The sequence below is a fragment of the Vulpes vulpes genome, chromosome 16 (genome assembly GCF_048418805.1).
Source record: "Vulpes vulpes isolate BD-2025 chromosome 16, VulVul3, whole genome shotgun sequence".
Classification (NCBI taxonomy): Eukaryota; Metazoa; Chordata; class Mammalia; order Carnivora; family Canidae; genus Vulpes; species Vulpes vulpes.
Window position 1 is genome coordinate 6,111,750 of NC_132795.1, and position 12,918 is coordinate 6,124,667.

A 12,918-nucleotide genomic window follows, 5' to 3' on the forward strand; every position below is an offset into this window, starting at 1 on the left:
CTGTTGACTATGGTTTCACCCAAAGACACAAGAAGCACTAGATGATCCTGGGACCCAGCGGTCCATAATATATGGCCAGCGGTTACAGGCTTGGGCTGGGGATGAAGGAGGTAGAAAGGCTGGGCTCTCTCTCGACTTCAGTCCTTCTCTCTGTGTACTCAATAAACAGCAAAGAGATTTATTAATTGTAAATAAATGTACATTCGGGACCTCTGTTCACCCTTGCCTGACTTCTCTGTAGCAGTTTGGGTGCTTTTTGTGGTAAGTAATGAAATACGCAACTCAAAGTGGCTTACACAAAAAAAAGAAAAAAACAAAAGACATTTAATTATCCCTCCTGAACAAGAAGTTATAGGTAGATGGTTCCACAGTTACTTCAGTTGCTAAAAATTGTCTTTTTTTTTCATTGTACTAGGATATGTGCAACATAAAATTTACCATTTTTACCATCTTTAACTGTACAGTTTAGTGGCATTAAACACATTCACAGTGTTGTACAGTGATCACCCCTATCCATCTCCAGAAACTTTTCATCGCCCCCAGCTGAATTGTGCACCCATTAAACAATTACTTCCCATTTCCCCCTCTGTCCAGTCCCTGGGAGCCACTGTTTTACTTCTTGTCTCTATGAACTTGACTATTGGAGGTACTTCAAGTAAGTGTAATCATACACTATTTTTTTTCTGGTTTCTTTCACTTGATATACTGTTTTCAGGGTTTATTCATCCATCCATCCATCCAGAATTTCATTCATTTTTAAGACTGAACAATATTCCATTTGTATGTATATCCCACATTTTGTTTGTCCATCATCCTTTGATGGACATTGGGTTGTTTTCACCTGTTGGCAATTGTGAATAATGCTGCTATAAACATTAGTGTACCAACATCCCTTTGAGTCTCTGCTTTCAGTTTTTTTGGGGATATACTTAGACATGGAATTTCTGGAATCATATAGTAATTCTATGTTTAATCTTTTGAGACACTGTTTTCCATGGTGGCTGCACCATTTTACATTTCCACCAAGAGTGCACAAGGGTCCCACCACGTTTTCCATATTGTTACTGACACTTGTTATTATCTGTCTTTATTGTTGTTGTTGAATTGTAGGAATTCTTTGTATATTGTAGATAGTAAACTGTATAAAATATATGATTTACAAATATTTTCACCCATTCTGTGATTTTCCTTTCCACTCTGTTGATAGTGTCCTTTGATGCACAAAAGTTTTTGACTTTCATGAAATCCAGTTCTCTGTTTATTCTTTGCTTGGTGTCATATCCAAGGAATCGTTGCCAAATCAATGTTATAAAACTTTTCTTCTACATTTCTATTAAAAGTTTTATAGTTAAAGTTCTCATGTGTAGATTTTGACCCATTTTGAGTTAACTGCTGTAGACAGTGTAAGGAAAGGGACCAAGTTCGTTCCTGTGTGTGTGGATAGCTACTTTGCCCAACACCATTTGTTGAACGACTATCCTCTCCCCATTGAATACTCTTGGTGCCCCTTGTTGAAAATCATTTGACCATTTATGCTTAGGTTTCCTTCTGGGCTCTTTGTCCTCACCCGCTCCATCTGCCTCAGTGAGTTGAGCACACTTTTTACTTCTCTGTCACATCGTATCCTACAACCATATTCAAAGGCAAGAATGAACCAAGGATGTGTGTGTGTGTGTGTGTGTGTGTATGCGTTTCTTTTTTCAATCAGGAGTACTTCCCAGGAGTCCCTGGCCCCAGTAGACTTCCTCTTAAGCAATGGTGTGCTGAAGCCAGTTTGTACCTGCTTGTGAAAGCAGCTCATTACATTTCCTAGATTTTTGTGAGCTGGTTGCCAAACACTTGAAAACCCTTGAAATCACCGTGGTGGGGGCATGTACACCAGGCCACCTGGCAAATGCTACAGACCAAGATTTCTTTCCCCCGGGAGAGTTGTTTCCCAGCACACCATTGTCCTGAAAGCTCAGCAGTCAGAAGTGAATGACAAGGCCACTCCTAGCTTAAGGGAGTCTTTAGAAGTGAGTACCTGTCCTTTTCAGCCTCTCTCAAGGGAGGAGGGCTTTGCTGGCAAGCAAGAAAGGGAGAGTTGGGGCAGCTACTAATGCCACTTGCCACTAAAGGCTCCCAATGGTAGGAACTTTCTGGTGTCATGTAAAAGGATGTATTTTAAACATCTTTAGCTGCCTCAGAGAACAGAGTGCTGTGGGCTCAGTGAGCTCTAGCAGCTGACACTGTAGCTATAGTAAGGGGTGGGGCCCCAGGGCAGGCTCCCTAAACCATACAATGGGCCTGAAAAGGACGTGGCCCCAGCAACTCCCTGGAACCACAGCTGGGAGCTGCCTTGACACAGAGACTGTGAACAGCCAGTGGACATGAGGTTTGGCACGGAATGCTGATGGCGAGGGAGAGCCCCGAGGGACTGCAACCGGGGCAGGGGGTGCTTAGAAAGTAGTAGAAGTGTTCGCTGAAGAAGAGCCCACAAAGGAAGGCCTGCTGTCCTTGGGCAGGTACTCCTTGCTGATGAGCCCATGGAAGGCCATGATCTTGAGGAGTCCATGGCGAAACTTCTGGCCAATGAAGGCATAGATGAGGGGATTAAGGCAGCTGTGGAAGAAGCCCAGAATCTCGGTGGCATCCAGGGCGCGGCCAATGTCACTGCGGCGCTGACAGGTCTCCTCGATGGCATGGAACCTCATGAGGGTGTCTGCGACCAGGACCAGGTTGTAGGGCAGCCAGCAGAGCAGGAAGACAAGCACGACAGCAAAGATGACCCGCATGGCCCGGTGCTTCTGCCCCATGTGGGCCTCAAACAGGGTGCGCAGGGTGAGCCCATAGCAGAACAGCATGATCATCAGGGGCACAATGAAGCCAAAGGTCTGGGGCAGGACCCGCATCACTATCCGCAATTTTGTTGTATTGGCACCCATGTCCTCGTAGCAGACTGGGCTGGAGTAGGGGGGATTGATGGCCCTGCGGAAGACGAAGATGGGCAGGGACAGGATGAGGGACAGGGCCCAGATGCCTAAGCATATGAACTTGACCCAGTGCCTCTTCTGGGTCAGCGTGCGTGTGGCATGGACAATGGCCAGGTAGCGGTCCATGCTGATGCAGGCCAGCAGCAGGATGCTGCTGTAGAAGTTGACTTCCTTCAGGAGCGAGACGATCTTGCACAGGGATGTGCCAAAGATCCAACCCTTTACCTTGGAGACAGCCCAGATAGGCAAGGTCAGGGCGAAGAGCAGGTCAGCTATGGCCAGGTTCAGCAGGTAGACGTCGGTGACAGAGTGACTGACCCGACTGTATAAGACAACCATTATGACTAGGGAGTTTCCCAGCAGGTTCAGCACGAAGACCAGGACATAGATGACAACCACAGCATACTTGTTGATGTCCAGAGATTCTGGCCTGCATGGGGCAGAGTCTGCTGGAATTAAGGGTATCTCCGTGTTGTAAGTGTAATTATCAATATCACCGAAGAGATCCTCCAGGCTGTAATTATCCCAGTTAATGTATTCCATATTGGAGGGAAGCTTAAATCCTGGCCTAGAGAAGAGAGATGAGAGTTACTGCACAATAACGTCTCCCCAGATTCTAGCCTGTTGGTCCATGAACCTCAGACGGGATCCTCTGCCTTGCTTATGTGTTACATGGAAGCAGTTTTCACATTAGGAGATAGTCGTGGCTCTAGATTTTGAGCCATATTTAGGGATAAATGGCGCACTGCACGAAGCACACAGTTCCCTTCAAAGCCAGAGGGGTTCTGAGCACTTTCCATGACATCACCATCTCCTGAAACATTGTTGAAACCTCCCTTCAAGCAATCCCTACAGAACATGTCTTGGGTTCTTCAGTGGTAAACATCTCTGGCTGTTGAGGCTGAATTTAATGTCAGAAATATGAGGTGCTATTCAGTTCTTGATATGGGGGATTAAGCAGGCAATCAATTAGGTTTGACTGCTAGAAAAAGATCGAGGCTTAACCACAAAGCTGAAGGGGAATCCCTTTTTCCAACTTTCTGAAAGTCATAAAGAAGTGTATGGGAAGACAGATTGAGTGGTAACAGCATAGAGGTATAGGATACTCGAGCTAGAAGAGAGCTTACTTACAGCCCAGCATTTTTATTTCAGGAAGCAGGAGACCCACTGCGGGAATATTTGTGCAGTTTGAAAAAATATTTTAAAAATCCTAAGCAGGTGGCTGACTGATTCCTCAAATGCATGGAAATATAATGGACTGTCTTGGGACCTTGGAGCAGCCACGTCCTGCCATGAGGAGGTGAGCACAGAAAGCCAGTGTGCTTCCAGCCCTAGGAGGAGAGGCAGCAGGAAGCAGAGAAGACAGGGGGAGAAACCCTACCCTTGTTTTGGTGGCTTTTCAGTTCTGGTGGGGACACTTTCTGCCCTGCCAGTGAGTGCCTTCATCCATCCCTGACTCCCCAGGACCCCCAGGCTACCCCCAGGTAGACCCACCTCTGTTGGCTTTGCCCTCATTATGGGGATAGCCCAAAGGCTGCTTCTGGGGAAGCTACTGTCACTCTAAAATATTAACTAAGTTTCCAAAGAGGAAGTAAATTAAGGTAAACCAGATTGGTTCCTTTTGAACCACAAGATATGTCACCATCGTGCCATTTCTTTATAACAAGGTATGACCATCCTGGGACCCTATGCCAGTCTATAACCCACCTCAACATGGAGCTAGTGTTAAAGAGAAAAATATAAAGTAAAACAGTTCCAGAATTACTTCAACACTCTATGATAGGATCATCGTCACAAACCAAGATGGACAGTAATGATGTTGACAGGGATGTGGAGCATCGGACCCCTCATCCATCAGGAGTGGGGACGTAACAAGGTGCAGCTACTACTTTGGAGAACAGTTTGGCAGTTGTTCAGAAAGTTAAACACAGTTACCAATGACCCAGCAATTTCACTTCTAGATATGTATGCAAGAGAATTGAAAACCTACGTCCACACGAAAGCTTGTACACAAATGTTCATAGCAGCATCATAGTCAAAAAGTGGAAACAATGCAAATGTGCATCAACCAACAAATGAATAAACAAATAGAGGTATGCACACACAATGGACTATTCAACCAACAGAAGGAACGAAGTACTGATATATGCCATAATGAGGATGAACCTTGAAAACATTCTTCCAAGCAAAAAAAAAGCCAGACTTAAAAGTCTTCATCCTGGGGTGCCTCGGTGGCTCAGTGGTTGAGGGGCTGCCTTTGGCTTAGGTCAAGATCCCGGGGTCCTGGGATCGACTCCTGCCTCAGGGTCCCCCCATGGGGAGCTTGCTTCTCCCTCTGCCTGTGACTCTGCCTCTCTCTCTGTGTGTCTCTCGTGAATAAATAAATAAAATCTTAAAAAATACAGATAGTAAACGACCAACATCAACAACAAAACTCCTGAGAAGCTTTTCTCTTTAGCAGAAGAAAGTCTGTCACTGTTGATGACATATAGCAAAGAAGGAAGCGGAGTCCACTTAGGAGAAACTGTGAAAGTAATGGCCTTTCCCCTAGAGGGATGGAACCCTTAGTCTAGGTGATGGGGGCCAGTTAAATCAGCTTCTCAGCCCATAGGGACCACAGATAGAGCAGACTCCATCAGTCTGTGAATCTAGAAAGATCTGTTTCGGGGGTGGGGTTGGGGGGAAGGGACCCTGTCTAGCCAGGAGGATAAGGCGATGGTGGGAGAGGCTGTAGTACAACTGGCTCAGCCAGTGTTGTTGGTAAGACCTGCGACAAGTCACTAGTTCTGCAGTCCCATGGTCAAGAGGATGTTTATCCCAGGGTTATGTCCAGTGAAGTTACAAGGTCAAGGGCGGGTCGCCTCTGGGGACAGATGATCAGAGATGCTCTCAAGGGAAGAAATGATCTAAAAGAAGGCTCACTTTTGAGAGTGGGTGCAGGGCATGATGGGACAGAGAGCTTGTGACCACAGAGAGGAGAACCCCATTGGTATGAGCAATGACCACGGGAAGGCGAGGCTGGGGTGGCAGCCGAAACTGCCCTATCAGCAGACAGCAGCAGCTGTGATACTTCCCTGAAAAGCTCTCGTCCTGGATGATCTAGTGCTCAGCTATGAGGTACATGGGCACGAAGCATCAGCTTGAGGGTCCAGCGGGAGACCCTGCAAGTCAGGGCAGGAGGTAGAGAAGTCAGGAAAGAGAAACGGGCCAGGGCAGTGACCTCTAACCCCCAGGAGGGGACAATGCTTTGTGGATGCTCATTGGTTCCTCAGTTTACCAATCTCTATGGAGGACATGTTGACAGTGAAAGGGAGAAACTAAGGGAAGGGAGTTGACATATCTGAGGTCAGCTTTGTACTCCTAGGTACATGACCTCCCTGGAGGGTTACAGGTGGGTATGAGTAGCCTCCATTCACAGGTGAGAGGACAGGCACAGAGAGGCTCAGAAACCAGCCCCTGGTCACACAGCTTGCGAATGCTGCGGTCAGGATTCCATGTGGGTGTGGACAGCTCCACAGGCTACTTCCACTCTACAGACAGAGCTGCTTCGAAAAAAAAAAATCACACCTCGTATGTGAAATGTATTTGTAAGCTGAAGTTTTCGAGAGCTCAAGAAATCAGGCTGTAGACGATCTATTCCTATCATTTGATGTTTTGTGCATTGCTCTCTTAGCTTTTCTGTAGGCCCAGAATAAAGAAACGGCCCTTGTAGGAGTGATAAACCAAACACCCTTGCGCTGGCTGACTCCTATGGACCCCCCTGGTCATGGTCTTGGTGAGCAAGTGGGAGATTCCCTCATTGAGTGAAATGGCCAGACCCTTACTGACTCACAGCCACTCAGAAACTCCATGCATGGGATGCTTCTAATTGAATTTTATGAAAATGCTGTACCATTATCTGTAGAACGGGGACATTTACAAATCCCAAACACTGAAGGCAATCTTTTCCACAGCAGTAAAAAATGCAGTCATTTTAATACAATTCTAGCATTCTTTCTTTCTATAATTATCACCTACGCATATTTGCATTTCATAGAGGGGAGGAGGGACTACTAGGCAATGTCTGGCCCTTCCTCAGTCCCCATCCGAGCCAAACAAAGCAGGATAGCTGGTGGAGTCAGGAAGGGAAGGGGGTGGGCAGAAAGTTGCCCTGAGTGGTTGTCAGAGAGAAGGGTAGGGAAGAGGGGCAGAGGCTCTCCCTTCGGGGTAGAGAGGTCTCAAGAGGAATGAAGCCCACCCCAGGATGGGGAGAGATGTCTGGGATAAATGGATGCTGGGTGTTAAGGGAGACAGAAAACAAGAGGTATTCCGGAAGGTGAGAAGGGCAGATGTTCCAGGACTTACCAGGAGTCTGGGCCTTTCACCTGTAGGACTCGTCCAGGAGAGCAGATGTGCCTGACTGACAGGGTGGTGGTGGTGAGAATAGAGTGGAGGAAGTGAGCGGTGGATTAGATTGCTTAACTCTGGGGTGGAGTCCTGAGGGTGCTGGATGTTTTTGATAGCTTGAATAATTAATTCCTGGGTCAGTTCTTGGATCACCAGTCATGTTCTGGACTGGGAGAGTTCCCCATGGGTTAGAGACCTGCGCTGTTTTCTAGCCAATCTTTCCATTTCACAGATGAGCAGACTGTGGCCCCCACAAAAGGCAGTGGTTTGCCCAGGATGGCACAGATTTCTCTCGTCTTTGCCCTGGTCTCAGCAGCCCCTGGCTCGCTCAGCTGCCTTGTCTGAGTCTCCCCTCACTCCAGCTGCCTTGGGCTGCTCCCCTGCTCTGAAGCCGGCAGCTCTCCTGCTCTTGAACATCTCTCGCATCTCATCTCGAAGGAGAGCAGCTCAGCAAGACTGACAAGAGATGGAACTGGGCCTAATGCCTCCTTCCTGTCCCCACCCCCTTCACCCTTAAACCTCACAGATTGCTTCTCCGGGTCACATCCCTTTGAGAACACCCCCCACCACCACCACCACCACCACCCGCCCAGGGGCTGCACTCACTTCTCTCATCTTTCACTTCCCTGCCCAGCCACCTGCTCTGACCAGGAGTCCCTCTGGGGTCACTTCTCTTCTTCCTTGGCTTGTACCCTTGGGCTCCGGGCTGCAGAGGCTGCTGCCTTTGGAGCCAAGACCATCTAATTTGGAAAGAAAGCCTTTTGGGAAAAATTCGCATCTTATCCAAATCCAGACATATTTTCAAAAGCAGTGTTGAGTGACGTTAAGAGTATATTTTTGTCACATTTGCTAATGATGACAGTGGAAAGGATAAACGCAGGCAGGACAGTGAACACTGATGCCCAAGCCCCCACCCTGCCTCCACTCACCCCCTCCCTGCCTCTGGCTCCGCCTTGCTCTCCAGGGCCTGCAGAGTGCTCCAAGCCCGCACAGGCTCAGCCAGGCTGCTGATCCCTAGGAAAGAACCTTGGAGTCCAACTGTTGAACAAACATTCTTGGTCACCTCTCTCTTTCCCGTGCTGGAGAAGAATGCAGTGACTCCTGGCCAGGCGCGGCTAAAACCAGACCGGAGGCTCGTTATATGCAGAGAGAGGCGCGTGAAAGCAGCGGTCAAGGACTCTGCTAGCCCAGCCACTCTGGGCAGGTGACGTCCCCTTCCTGAGTCTCAGTTTACTCATCTGTGAAATGAGGCCAATGATGGCCTCTAACTCGTCAGGTTGTCCTGAGGATCGAATGAGGGATTACCTGGAAAGCCCTTAAGACATACAGCAGGCGTGACATTAGCGTTTATTGTCGTGATCTTCATTACTGATATCGTTTATCAATTAGTGCCACCATGTGCCTCCTACTGCAACCCTCCCCCCCCGCCCAAAGGAAGGAAAAGCAGCAGATCTGCTTTCTTTTTTTTTTTTTTTTTTTTCGGGTCTGCTTTCTAAGCTGACTTCGATGTGCATCTGTATCTGCTCTGGCCTAAATAACAACGGTCGCATTAGCTGTAAAGCTGGGTGCCTACCAGGGTCCAGCTTCTGGGAAAAGTGCTTTTTCAGAATTTGTACATATAGGGGCACCTGGCTGTCTCAGTGGATGGAGCATGCAACTCTTGATCTTGGGGTTGTGAGTTCGAGCCTCACGTTGGGTACAGAGATGACTTAAAAAGAAAATCTTAAGAAAGAGAATTCATACATATTTAATTCTCACAACAAAGTCGTGAGGTATGCACTTTCTGGGTGAGGAAACCGAACCCTGGGAGTTAGGCAACCTCATCAGAGTGACACAGGGAACTGGGTTTCAGTTAAGAGATGTTTTTAACCTGACCTCAAATCCTGTATTCTATTCATCGTAGCAAGGGGCTGGATCCCAGCCTCGGCTTTCTGAGCTCCGTTAGGAACCCCTCTATCCCAGACAATGGAATTGAAGGTGTAGAAAGCGGAACTCAGATCTGACATGTCCCCCCCAGCCCGCTTCTTGATTTTTTGTTAGGTTGATTTCATCTCCCCTGCACCCACCACCTACATATGGATAGTGGGGTGAATAGAGAACCGGCTGGTTCTTCTGCTGATGGCAGGATGAGCTCGGACTACTCAATTCTCTCTGGACCTTTCTATTGGAAACGAGGCAATTGCTCTAGATCTGTACTGTCCAGTAGGATAGCCACGAGACATACGTAGCTACTTAAATTTAGTGAAAATAGAACCAAAAATGTAGTTCCTCAGATCTACCAGCCACCTCTCAAGGGTTCAAGAGCCACCTGTGACTATTGGCTGCCATATGTATAGGGCAGTGCAGATGGAGAGCACTCCCAGTATTATAGAAAGTTCTTTCGTGTCATGTTGTCTAGGGGAAAGCTTCGTTCCCTTTAGTGCTAAGTTTCTGCAATTCATCACCTCAGTTCTCAGGGGACTCAGAGAGGATACTGAAGTTGCAAAGTCACTTCCATCAGACATGTGTCCTTGGTGAACCCTGAGACGGAACAGCTCACCTGCTATTTGATGCTCCAGTTGCTGTGGTGGTTGGCGTGGCCACTGATACCTCCTCTGTGGCTTGGGGCTTGGGAGCAGTCAGGGCTGTTGGGTGGGGGGAAAAAGCAAAACAGACTTTACAGGGAAATGTCTGACCTGGGGTTGCCAGGGTGAATTCCTGGAGGCCCACCCGGGGAGGTGTTCCCTCCGAGGAGCAATGAGGTCAGTCCTGGGACTCTGACTCCAGGCCAAGGATCCTCCTGGAGATTCTGTGCTGAGCACTGGGGTTTTTCACACCTACCTGTCTAATGGCTGCTGGAGGAGGCTGCCAGTCTGAAGGTGGAGGTGTGCTTGGTCCACCTCTGTCTCCTAGCATTTTGAACCTGCTCCTCCTTCTTTACAAGGAAGATACAGGCAACCGCAGCCCCCGGTAAACGACTTGCCTGCACTTGTTGCACACTTTCTTCCTTCCTTCTAGGGTCAGCGTGAGAAATGTCCCTCCTCTTTCCGGTGAATTCCGGCACTGGCTGTGGGACACATTGCCTCTCAGAGCCTCGAGGGTCTTGCTTCCTGGCCCTTCAGCCCCATCCACTGTCTCTTCCTCTGAGCTTGCTCATGTCCTTCCCACCTCCTTCTGCTGTAGGACCCCTCCAGCTACTACTCCCCCTGCGCCCTCCTCATGGGTGGGCTTCTGGAGAGAGCACCTGCTTCCACTTTGTCACCTCTTGTTCACATCTCAGCCCCCTGTAGCTAGCTCTGCTCAAACAGCTCTCACCAACAACGACCTCAGGCCGCGACCTCCAATAAGCCCTTTTCTTAAATAAAGCGGTTTTAATGTTATAAAAACAAAGCATGCATATTGTAAAGGATAGAGGCACCGCAAAAACACCTAAAGTCAAACTGGAAGGACCCCTTTCTATCCTTAGATTCACGTGTCATCTCATGTCTGTCTTTCCAGAATTTCTCCCAGGCGTACACCAACATGTTTTCCTTCCTTCTTCCCCTAAAACAAATGACATTTAACTAGTTGCATCACTCTGCACCTCACACGCTGTTAGGGACCTATTGTACATCAGTGCATATAAAGCATCGATGTACAATCTTACCCTTATCTTACCCTTTTATATAACCCGACGTATCGTGATAAATTCGATAATGACCTCATGGATGAATATTTAAGTCTTGTTACAAGCTTCTTTGGATGTAGGTCTTTGGGGACTTGTATAATTGTGTAGCTGAAGTATCATTTTGCTGGGTCATATCTGTGCACATTTAAATGTTAATAAGACTGTACCAGCTTCTCGTGACTACGCTTACGGTGGTGAGCATGGATGGCATAATGTACAGAATTGTCAAATCACTGTGTTGTGTACCTGAACTTAATCTAACATTGTGTATTGACTATACTTCAATTAAAAAAGAAGACTGTATCAATTTCTCCTTCCGTTGGGGTTAATAAAAGGACCTGTTACCCTATCTACTCATATTATCTCACATTTGTTAGTTATGTTAAAGTATTTCCTCCCAGCCTGCTGTATGCCTCATAACTACTGTATTTATGGGGAAATGGTTATTGTTCAAGTCTCATTTGACCTCTGCAGCAGTTAATTCCACTGACCTCATTCTCTTCTTCCTTTTTTTAAAAATATATTTTTAAAGATTTTATTTACTTATTCATGAGAGACACAGAGACACACACACACACACAGAGGCAGAGACACAGGCAGAGGGAGAAGCAGGCTCCACGCAGGGAGCCTGACATGGGACTCGATCCCAGGACCGCAGGATCATGCCCTGGGCTGAAAGCTGCGCTAAACCGCTGAACCACCCAGGATCCCCTAAAAAATATTTTATTTTTTTATTCATGAGAGACATAGAGAGAGAGGCAAAGATACAGGCAGAGGGAGAAGCAGACTCCCCATGGGGGGGATCCGATGCAGGACTCGATCCCAGGACCTCGGGATCCCGTTCTGAGCCAAAGGCAGACGCTCAACCACTGAGCCACCCAGGCGTCCCCTCATTCTCTTCTTATTTCTCCTAAGACTTAATCTCTTTTTGTGGCTTTAGTTCTCTATTTGTTCCTCAAATCTGGATGTTTCTGGTGGCTCTGCCCGCTTCCTGCCCTCCCACCTGCCCCCTTGGCTTCAGCGACCACCCAATCAGTGCCAAGGTCCCCCACACCTTCTGTGTCTAACTTCCCTCCTAAACTTCTCTCTGAGGCTCAAGCTCGTCATGCAGCCACCTCTTGGCGTTTCCCCTGAGGTCCCACAGGTGCTGCAAGCTCAGTAGGTAGAAAACCAATCTTTTGGAATTCCGGCCCCACCCTCCCAGCCAGGCATCTGCCCAACCGGAAACAGCCTGCCCCTCACACGCCCCTGGCACGAGGCTATCTCCTTAGCATCTCTCTTGATCATCTCCTCCTCATCCTCTTCACTGATAGCGTGAGGCAACACTTTATTCTCTCCTGCCTAAACTACTGCAATGCGCGTGCCAGAGCTGCGGATTCCAGAGCTGGATTGCAGAGCGTGGGCAAGTTCTTCAGTCTCAAGGGGTCTCCGTTTCAGCATCTGTAAGATGGGGCTAATGAGGCACCTACTACATAGTGTTGTCATGTGGATTAAATGAGCCTATATTTAAAGTTTTTTTATTTGAGAGCAAGAGCGAGCAAGAGCGAGAGCCCAAGCAGAAGGGAGGAGCAGAGGGCAGAGCGAGAAGCAGGTTCCCCGCTGAGCTGGGAACCCAACGTGGGGCTCGTGGGAGCCCTGGGACCATGACCCAAGCCCAAGGCAGACGCTTAACCGACTGAGCCCCCCGGGTGTCCCTAAATGAGTATATTTATTAAGCACTTAGAATGGTATTGGGCACTGTCTGCTACTGCTGTTAGTACCACCACCACCACCACAACTATTCTCCTAACTGATCTCTGCCTCAAGTCTTCCCCCTCAAACCATCCTTTACTCCGCTTCCAGGACAAACTTCCCAAAGTATGCTCTTTTCTATTTATTTATTTATTTATTTTTAAAAGATTTTATTTATTTATT

At 47.8% G+C, this 12,918-nt stretch overlaps 1 protein-coding gene across 2 annotated transcripts; it reads right to left on the bottom strand.

Moving 5' to 3' along the window:
- Positions 1–292: 292 nt before the first annotated feature.
- LOC112922564 (C-X-C chemokine receptor type 2) lies at positions 293–9,976 on the bottom strand. Of its 2 annotated transcripts, none has more exons than XM_026002180.2 (2): positions 9,898–9,976; positions 293–3,540 (listed from the first exon to the last, which is right to left on the bottom strand). In XM_026002180.2, exon 2 carries the CDS (start codon positions 3,513–3,515, stop codon positions 2,439–2,441), a length of 1,077 nt encoding a protein of 358 aa, XP_025857965.2. In that variant the 5' UTR covers positions 3,516–3,540; positions 9,898–9,976; the 3' UTR covers positions 293–2,438. The 2 variants fall into 2 exon arrangements, with proteins under 2 accessions (XP_025857965.2, XP_072599203.1); XM_072743102.1 differs by lacking the exon at positions 9,898–9,976 and adding an exon at positions 7,317–7,810.
- Between the last annotated feature and the right edge of the window lie 2,942 nt (positions 9,977–12,918).

Coding starts and splice junctions, on each gene's coding strand:
- LOC112922564 (XM_026002180.2), bottom strand. CDS start 3,515: ATGGAATACATTAACTGGGATAATTACAGCCTGGAGGATCTCTTCGGT.